The sequence below is a fragment of the Carex rostrata genome, chromosome 14 (genome assembly GCF_964058835.1).
Source record: "Carex rostrata chromosome 14, lpCarRost1.2, whole genome shotgun sequence".
Classification (NCBI taxonomy): Eukaryota; Viridiplantae; Streptophyta; class Magnoliopsida; order Poales; family Cyperaceae; genus Carex; species Carex rostrata.
The window spans coordinates 9,986,791-9,996,794 of record NC_135931.1 but is presented as its reverse complement, the minus strand read 5'-3'; the positions used below and the strand labels follow the sequence as shown (position 1 = coordinate 9,996,794).

Genomic DNA, 10,004 nt, shown 5'->3' with positions numbered 1-10,004 from the left:
CATCAGTTGTAAAATCTATCAAATATTAGGTGGTTTCCAAAGTAATTAATGATGTATAGTTAATGAGCGGTTTCCACATGTAGTTATTGTTAGTCGATCCCTTAGTGTTAATGCGTTACTTTGTGGTATATGTACTGTACCAGACACTAGTATTGTACCTACCAGGCAAGAGGGGAAGAGCTTTTCAAGCATCATTTCTCTCCTTGAGAAATTCCTCATGAGAAAGAAGCCATTGTTAAGCTTGACCAATCAGCAAAAACTCGGAGCCTTGATGGGCTTCTTTCCCATCATCTTGGTTTTAAGAATCCAGTGAAACTCTTTCCCATACCTCTCTAGTATCTTTCCATTTACCTCTGTGAAAGCCCCTCTGTATCTGCATTGAGGATCACAACAAAAGATCAAGCTTTCCTTTTTGATACTTTGTGTTTTCAATTTCTTTTGTTGTCTTCTTTGGTTTTCCAATTGCTGAAGCACTGATGTTAAATATCAAGGTTAAAATAATTTAAATTCAATTTTTCATTAAAAAAAAAATCTGAAAAAATATCATCATCCATGTGCCCAAATCCGAGCAAATTTGACAATTTAGCAATACTAGGTCACCAGGCTGACCGGACTCAGTTAGGACTGAGCAGCTCTGTTAGAGGGCTGGTGAAGGCAACTTTTATTCACTCCACTAAGGGTCGTATTGGATCCATGGTGTTTCCTTTCTAAATATAAAAATGCCAACCTGACCCAGACCATTGTCGCGCTGTCTATAATCCCAACTGTAGAGCCCTACCAGTATAGCATTTACCAGAGAACTATCAATAACTAAAATGGACTAGGTTTTTTTGAAGGTTTAAAATGGACTAGTTACTAGAGTACCATAAGACTAGTGTTTAGTGATCACTGCAACAATGTATTCATGCTTTCTGTAATCAGGTTCTAGCTAATCCTGGTTATCCAATATCATCAGTACCAGTACTGGTATGATGGTATTGAACAAATTTTCAAAATCCATGCTCTCTTTAAAGATGACAATTGCACCCAAATATGTCTTCCTAGTCAGTGTGTATGTATTGTTTTAATTTTGCAGAGCATTATTTTGACTCAAGAAAATGTCAATACCTTATACACAAAAATTCTAAAGGGAGAGAGGAACTCAAGAGAGAATGAAGTCAATGAACCTTGTAATATTCTTATATGATTTGATTACAATTACATGGAGTCTATTTATAAAATTATTATAATTTTTTTTTAAGTGTCTTCATCTAAGCATCTCCTACCTATCATGTATCCAACTTTACTGTACATCATCCCATATTATAATACATCTCAAATCAGAGATGTGCTTTTCAGAAGAACAAAAATGTCATTTTCAAATGTAGTATTAAATTTAATTAGTTAAATTTACTGATTAGATCCCAAGGACTTCTCAACCATCCAATCAGTAAATTTAATATCTCATGACCACACTATATGGTAAATGAAAGTTATTGACCGAACAATACCTAATTTCCTATAAATAATTGGATAATTAGGAAGTAATTCAAACAATAAATGTCTGGATATCTTAATTGTGCTCTTACAGGATTTTTAAGGCAAGCCCTAATTGTATTTGTATGGAAAAGGATCTTATGTCGCTCCTTTTAGTTTATTTTGGAGAGTTATTGACCAAGGGTTCGCCTGAAGGATTGGTCTTTATGTATCAGGAAATGATTGACATTGACCATACCAAGATTAAAAAAAAATGAAGAAAACAAAAGTAATAATATAGCATGTTTCTGTTTTAAAAGGACAAATTAAATTTGAGAACATGTAATTTTGCAGTTGTTGATTCAAGTATCCAACCATTATTTTACTTCCAAAGCAGACAGCCTTATGAAAGAGCATAACTTCAGTAAACAATTAACAAGCTAAATTAAACACATGATCTTTTAATTTTATGCTATAAAAAGTTCTTTAAAGCTACAAGCAACAAATCGTAAAGGGACTTCTGGGAGGTTTCAGTTCCAGCAGACTCGCCAAAATAAATTAGCCTCACAATAAAACGCATAAAATAATCACTAAACAAATCAGAAGTTGAATTATTTCCCACTTATTCGTTTTAATCTTGAAATGGAGGCAGTCCCCAGTTTTGGGGACTGAATTGCAAGAGCGAGCTAATGACTTGGTCAGCTCCTTCATGATATGAAATATCCGGTCTTGGATCTGGTACCATCACCGCTAACCTATAATTGTTTACTCTGTATAAATTTATTTATAACAACAGCTAACCAAAGTAATTTGCTTTTAAATTTTCTCTTATCTCCAAAAACAACCCAACAACAATAACAATAATAATAATTCAAACAGAAATCTGGGGATTTATGATTTGATTTATCCTCCCCCTCCCCAATGAAAAAATGGATACACGGCAGCAGTCACAACCATCATTGGCAACAAACAGAATGTTGCTTCGAACAACACACCCCAATTTTTGTAAAAATCATAGTACAGAATTGAGGCAAACTGGTCATATAAATTTGTCACTGTGTCCAGTTCATAACCATGCTAGTTAAAGCGTCCTCTGCAAAAGAAGTCCATATACTTAAATAAGGCTTGAGCTTCGGGTGTTGATTGGGGGTGGGGGGAAGAAGTAGCATCTGCCAAATTTCTCAAAGAGAGGGAGAGAGAGACTCACATTCCTGCATATTTAGCTGCTGCTATCCCATAAGGAGCATCCTCAAAAACTAGACAGTTGCTAGCCTCAACTATGCCCTGAAAACATACAAACTTTTATAAAACAGAAAAAACAATACATCTTAGACAATTAGCAAGTGAGATTCGAATTAATACCTCAAATCTTCTAAGAGCAGCAAGAAAAATATCAGGGGCTGGCTTTCCTTGTTTCACCTCAGGGTCATCTCCCTTTACAATATGATGCATCATTTTAAATATTTTACTATGATTTTGAGTCTTTAATAGAAAATGACTGGTGCAAGATCTACAATAAACAAAAATATGAATTATGAACCAAAAAATAAGTGATGAAATACAAGAGAGAAAAAGGGTTAGTACGCTGTGGCGACACACATAGGTATCCCCTTGGCATGGAGATGGTTCACCAAGCGTTCTACTCCTGTAAAATATACAAGTAAACAAGATACTTTTGGTTACAAGCCATCCACAAGATACTGGTATAAAACCCAGATCTAAGATTGTTATCCTTTGTACAAACCACCAAACCTGGCTTAAAACAGTCTGCACAAAAAATCCCGAGACGCATAGCATAAGACTTAAAGGCCTGCCTGGTTCTTTGCAGGACCATATATATACAAAACCTGACTGGTGCTTTAGCAAGGTTCCAACTGGTACATTGTGTATACTTTAATCATTATTCAGTATAGGAATCTAATAATGCTAAACCTATGCCTGACAGAGGCAATGCGGTTCAGTACTGTCAGAAGGATCCTGATCACATGTTAGAATCAAGAACTTAAATGGTGATGAGAGTTTCTGGACGCTTATCGTACACAATTTTCATGGTTATGTATACGTCTGGTACAGCAAATTTTAAGCAGTACTCCACTTCCAAGTTCAGTTACAACAAGTTCATAGTTTGTACCATCACCTAATATGAGCAATGCCAAATCCAATACCAATTGCATAACCACCTGTCACTGTTATGACCTTTCAATCGAGTGAAAGATCAGGTACCTGGTAAGAGGGAGCAAGTTGGCAACAGCTCTTGAAGCATCCCTTCTCTTTCCTTCAGAAATGCCTCAGGAGAGAGAATGCCAGATAGGCCAGACTCATTGACACAAATTTGGGCCGACTCCATGGTCCTTTTTCCCATCATCTTGGCTTGTAGTGGCCAGTCAAAAATTTTCCCATACCTCTCGAGTATCTTCCCATTTAACAGTGTGTAAATCCTCTCTGTATCTGCAATGCAGCTTAAACAAGTGTTAGGCTTCAGTTCTAGAATTTTTATTTAATACGACTACAATAAGGAAAGTCGACAGTATTTTGTTAGAGTAAGGATTTTTATTCCACTGGATGATAAGGAACTAAGGATAAGTTCAATATAAAAAGTTTAGTGTTTAACTCATATTTTTTTCTCTTATTGAAAACTTCCAACTGGGCTAAATTAAAATATATGTAACATAACGCAACATCTGTCCAATACCAACCACATTAGGAACTTTGTTAGTGCTGACCATCGGGTTGCCGTGAGCCAACCCAAATCAAGAGGTAAGTTGAAGGGCCAGGTCTGGCTCAGTATATCTTGACCCAATTAATAGCAAGTTGCATTGGCCTAGCCTGATTCTATTTTAAGTATAAAAATGTCCACCCTAATTTGCAATCCATTGTTCCATGTTTTGCATTGATTTGTCATTAATTGAGGTTTTGAAGCATATCATGTAATACCACAATAGTTGTTTTTGATGTTGGCAATGTACCAATTAATTTATGTCACTTGAACTAATATCTCTCTTAAATATGAATGGAGAACTTTTTGTCACAAAAAGATCTAAAAAAATATGAATGGAGAACTCATATGATTGTAAAACTAAACATCCCTCTACAAAATGACTGTGATGTCTTAAGGCATAATAGAAATTAGAATAAACTTAGAGAAATGTCGATGCAAAGCACACCATTGGCTATACAGTTTGCAGGGAGAAAGGGACTTAGGCTGGTGACAGTTAGAGGGAATGCAGTAAAACAAATTTGAATGTTCTGTCAAAGAGGGTCCATCGACAGTAAAAGAAAGGACTTAAATGGAAAAGTGCAGCAGCCCATCCACTGGAGAAGAAATATTAAAGAATGGTGTTGGATATTGATAACAATAAATGGCATTTATGTTATTTCTTTTTTGTTGGTTCGTTTGTGTAAGAACTTGTTGATGAATCAATAAAACGGAGATCCTTTTTATCTTATCTTCTCTCTACCACTATTTACCATTCCTTTTTAATTTCCTCAAATTGCCCTCTAGGTCATTCATGGTCTGGTAAACAGTAAACACCATTACTAACACTTCTTAATTCCTTCAGATTGCCTAATTGCACTGAGTAATATTCTCCTTGACTGAGGGATAAAACACTTTACTTTATTATAAAAGAGGTGCTTTTATATATGGAGACGAATAAAAATAGATCGAGAGCGAGAGGTATGTGTACCGAGTAGGAGGCCATCCATGTCAAAAATGACATGGGTTATGGTTGGAGTCAACATTGCCGTCGGTCCAGATGTCTACAACGTCAATATTAGAAGCCTCTCTCTCTTTCATTCTCCATTAACATTGGTTTTTTCAGCAAAGAAAGAAAAGAAAATGTTTTTCCCCATTTTAAAAAAGGAATATGCGCATCAGGGAATCTCAGCACCTGACTGGTCAACACCCAACCAATTGGATCTTTTTAGGTACGTAGTGGTTGGTAATCGGACCGTTTGATCTCTACGTTTGGATCTTGACATTACAATGAATCAATGATTAGTGCAATTGGATCTTGGTGACAGTACGTTTGGATCGTGCCAAAATTAGTGTAAGAATAGAGTAATTGATATTGGTAGATGAGAATAAGAATAAAATAATAATTTTCGGATTAGTATGAAAATACCTTCTCCTGTAGTATAATACTAGTTTTTTTAAGGTCATAATACTCGTTAAATGAATATAATTAGCATAACTCGTGAAAGAAAATTTCGAAAAAAAAAAGATAACTCGAGCAAAACTGATGGAAGTTGTGAACTACATGTATACGAATGAACAGGATTTTTTTTTTCTTAGTACTCAAGCACTCCTATTATAACTTTTTTAGTTTTTTATAATTTTAATTTACTCGAGGATCGCACTGATGAATTTTTTTTTTTTTTTTTTTTTTGGGATTACATATAATTCACAACACTACAATTGATGAAAATCTTTGGTTTATGTACAGCTCACATCACAAACAAACTATTAATGAGCTATTTCGGCTCGACTCGTGATTGACTCGGCCGAAGTCTAACTCAACTCAGCCCAATTCCTTCTCGCTTACCATAATATTGCACGAGTTTTTTTTTCCCCAGTGGCAACTGGTTATCTCACAGGTTTTGACCTTGAGCACAGCCTGCACAGGCGTGGGTCGATTTCAAGCTACATTGCAGCTTACTGCACCAAAATATATTAATACTTTATTTGTGAGGACAGAAGCGGCAGGAGATTTGAATTGGATATTTTACGCTAGATAGGATGCTAATGCTTTTACTGAACAGCTTAATTATTACAAAACCATCATTGAAAATGTTACCAAGTATAATTTATTATAAGCTGAGCTTTCAGTACGTCAGTTAGCTCACTGATATATGAGCCAAAAAATAATCAGGCAACAAAATATCACCTAAGAAATGAGAACTGGCTTATTTCTTATTCACTATTTAGTATTTATTATTAATCTTCAAAGGGAGGCAATCCCCAATATTGGGGCTGGAATTCCAGGAGAGAGCTAATAACTTGGTCGGCTTGTTTCTGATAGGATACATCCAGTGCTGCATCTGGTACCATCACCACCGACCTACAGTTTGTTCCATTTGTAGCAATTTCATTAATAATTTCAATCAAACAAAAGAACTTTTGCATTTAATTTGCTTCATACTCGATTACAAAATATTTCTTTAGAACCACTCCCCCATCTCACCCCAAAAAAAAAAAAAAAAATAAAAGGAAAGAAAATGAACCTGCAATACAGCATATACAAACAAAAAGAAGAAGAGTACTCTAATGCAAATTGGGACATTTAATAATCCAGTAAAGATGAAAACAAAAAATGCAGCTGATTTATGAAGTACAGCCACCATTTGTCCTTGTTTGAAGAAAAACACCCATGTATATTGGTGCTTGCAAACCTCACAGTTTTAATGGGCACTAAAATCTGATAAAGAACTTTTCTGTCTCTACAATTTGTGTTTTAAACAGATTTTACTTCTATTATCTCAAAATGTTATTAATGGTCATTTCAACTGTGCAAATGATGTGTAGAGATATGAGATGAAGAATAAGAAGGATAGAATGTATACAAGGATATGAATTTAAAGTACATACAAAAATATATGATTGTGATGGATAAATCATTGAACCATAAAGGGCAAAGTAGTGATTTTCTGAATTTATTGATACACTTTCATTGCTCATTCTACTTGTGGTGCTCCTTATACATACCAAAAAATCGGCTGCTTTTTGCAAATATTTATATGTTTAGCTCATTCTTTTTCTGGGGTGGAGAGAGAGAGAAACTCACATCCCAGCATTTTTAGCAGCAGCTACCCCAGTTGGAGCATCCTCAAATACTAAACAACTACTAGCATCTACATTCCCCTGATCAAATAAGTTAAAATCTTTATAAATGGAAAGCTATAATTTATCAGCCAATCAAAACAGAATCTCTTATATATTTTTTTTTATTCAGTACCTCAAATCTTCTAAGAGCAGCAAGAAACACATCAGGGGATGGCTTCCCTTGTTTCACCTCAGGATCATCACCCTTCACCACATGATGCATCAGGGAAAATATTTTACCATGATTTTGAGTCTTCAACAAAAAGTGCCTCGCATGAGATCTGACAAGACAAAAAGATTAATTATGAAGAAAAAAAAGATGGAGAAAGAAAAGGAGAGAAGGCAAGATTACCCGGTTGCCACACACATCGGGATCCCCTTTGCATGAAGATGGTTCAGTAACCGTTCTACTCCTGTATCATATAGGAAAGAGAAATTAGTAGAGGTTGGGTATAGACACATGGACGACACTTGTGCTTTTAAGTCCAATCCCAGATTGTATCCTTTTTATGTACCGCCAGTAGGAATCAACTCACTCTGTCAATATGAAGAGGTAATTAATGGTAATGGTACATAAAAGCACTGGACGTTACTGGTTCACTGCAGGTAGTAATTGAATTCTTTTTATGTACAACAAGTATCTGGACATTACACTACAGATCAAATGAAACTGAATTGGATATGGACTCTAAATTTACTGATAGATTGATTACTGTAATACAAATCAGATTCCAACTGGTACATAGTGTGTACCACTGCAGTTATAATGTACCATATTTCAATCCTGTACCTTGGTCAGCTGCTACCAGTGGTTACGTACTGGCTTTGAGAAGCCTTAGGGGTAAGTATTGGACCAAAACCTGCTCAGGTCAAAAGGTGAAGCCAGATAGTAGAAATGATGAATTGCCTGCTTCAGCACAAGTTTGGTACATATCAATTTGGATTAGACGCATAGTTGCCAGTACTGTAGCAGAGACTGGTTCTGAGAAGCATGACCTGAAAAGCATGAAATATTCCACCTGCCGCTGATCGGCTGATATTACATAAATGTTTCTCAAACAAAATACTGTACCTGGTAAGAGGGTGCATGAGGGGAAGAGTTCTTGAAGCATACTTTCTCGCTCTTCTAGAAAAGCCTCAGGAGAGAGAAGACCTGTTAGCCCTGATGCCTCTACAAAAATTCGGGCTGACTCAATGGCCTTTCTTCCCATCATCTGGGCTTTTAGTGACCAGTCAAACGTCTTCCCATACCTCTCCAGTATCTTCTCCTGTACCAATGTGTAGAAACCCTCCGTATCTGTGTTGCATTATATAACACGAGAATTAGCTTTTCCTCTCATCATAGGTTGCCGTTTACCATTGTTTTCTTCTGTATAATTGAAACCTCTAATCTTTTGTCTTAAGTTTTTTCTCTCAAAAAAAGAATTGATTAGAACTAGGGCTGGAAATCCTCAATCTGATCCAGATGGGTTCGCCAGACACATACAGAGCTTAATTGGTTGGGTCAGTGTCAGGCCCTTGCGGGTCAGGCCAGGTCCTACCTGACAAGACTGATGCTTAATTTAATTCTTTTGTTTAGTAAAATGTTGAACTTTCAAGCAGGCAGCAATGACTAGTTAATGAATGAGAAAACAAATGTATTTAACATAATATGTCCCCAAAAATATATAATTTATAAATGCCACGCGTCGGATTGACCTGGCTTCACCTGACCTGACCAAATATTATTTCCCAACTAGGGTGGCTCAAGTCATAAGTCAGTATTTCTTGACCCACTAAAGTGTCACACTAGACCTGCTCTAATTTGTCATTTATATAATATTTCAAGTTCCAACCAAGCAAAAATATTGCAATATCTAGTAACGGTACCAAGCTTTGCAGTACCAAACTACCAATTAATGGTATAGTATAGACAGGTACAGGACTGTAATACAAAACCAGTTTAGAAGGTTACACGACAATTTGTATTAATTTGTAATTATCGACAATACCAAACAAGTTATGTGTTTGTAATAAATATTCTCAAGTGTCAAGGACGAGCCCCATCTAAATCTCAAAAATGAAGCAAATGCATTCATGAATAGTTTCTTATCTAAGCGAGACTTGGGGCAAGCTTAGACCTCAGATTTAAAGCAGGAGCCCACAAAAATTAATTTTACCAAATAGAAACTGAAAATGGAAAGACCCAATGAATTCAATATCAAATAATAAAAAGACTTAAATGACCACTGAAAATATTCTTTGGAGTACCAAAGTATCGAGTTCATAGGAGAAAATAAACATGGGAGGGAGAGAGAGACCGAGGAGAAGACCATCCATGTCAAAGATCACGTGTGTAATGGTCGGAGTCGCCATGGCTGTGAAGCGAGATCTCTTTTTTTCTTTTTTCTTTTTTCTTTTTTTTTCCTGAAACTCTGATAGTGGCTGTGAAGCGAGATCTTAAGGTAAGAGTATATGTTTTCTCTCGGTTATTTAAGCTAACGGGCGTTCCCTCAACGCGGACCTTTTAACAATCAAAAGCGAGCACCTCTTTCTGTGCGTTTCTTTCGTCTAGGCCGACAGCCCAAAACAGGCCCAATCCTATCAGGGTTGTGAACTATAGATAAATAAATGTTTCCAAAAAAAAAAAAAAAAATGGTTCTTGCACGAGACCAGTATTGGATAATGGACTGACTTGATAATTTTCATAATATTGACCGGGTTGGAATAAAGTTCTCTCTCATATTTG

At 36.0% G+C, this 10,004-nt stretch overlaps 2 protein-coding genes across 3 annotated transcripts in view; both read right to left on the bottom strand.

The window, feature by feature from the left end:
- Positions 1-1,786: 1,786 nt before the first annotated feature.
- On the bottom strand, positions 1,787-5,323 carry LOC144565856 ((DL)-glycerol-3-phosphatase 2-like). The gene is made up of 6 exons (XM_078315700.1): positions 5,142-5,323; positions 3,679-3,903; positions 3,040-3,100; positions 2,818-2,965; positions 2,663-2,739; positions 1,787-2,210 (listed from the first exon to the last, which is right to left on the bottom strand). The coding sequence occupies exons 1-6, from the start codon at positions 5,194-5,196 to the stop codon at positions 2,087-2,089; spliced, it is 690 nt and encodes a 229-aa protein (XP_078171826.1). The 5' UTR covers positions 5,197-5,323; the 3' UTR covers positions 1,787-2,086.
- Positions 5,324-6,191: 868 nt separating this feature from the next.
- The window catches only part of LOC144565104 ((DL)-glycerol-3-phosphatase 2-like), a 69,275-nt gene continuing 65,462 nt past the window's right edge, over positions 6,192-10,004 (bottom strand). The window contains exons 2-7 of one of the 2 annotated variants that reach the window (XM_078314749.1): positions 9,577-9,650; positions 8,349-8,573; positions 7,629-7,689; positions 7,410-7,557; positions 7,239-7,315; positions 6,192-6,515 (exon numbers count right to left, since the gene is read on the bottom strand). In XM_078314749.1, the coding sequence (XP_078170875.1) occupies positions 6,392-6,515; positions 7,239-7,315; positions 7,410-7,557; positions 7,629-7,689; positions 8,349-8,573; positions 9,577-9,631 (690 nt within the window). In that variant the 5' untranslated portion in view covers positions 9,632-9,650 and the 3' untranslated portion in view covers positions 6,192-6,391. Of the gene's footprint in view, positions 6,516-7,159; positions 7,316-7,409; positions 7,558-7,628; positions 7,690-8,348; positions 8,574-9,576; positions 9,651-10,004 lie in introns of both variants that reach the window. The other variant, XR_013514837.1, reaches the window with a different exon arrangement.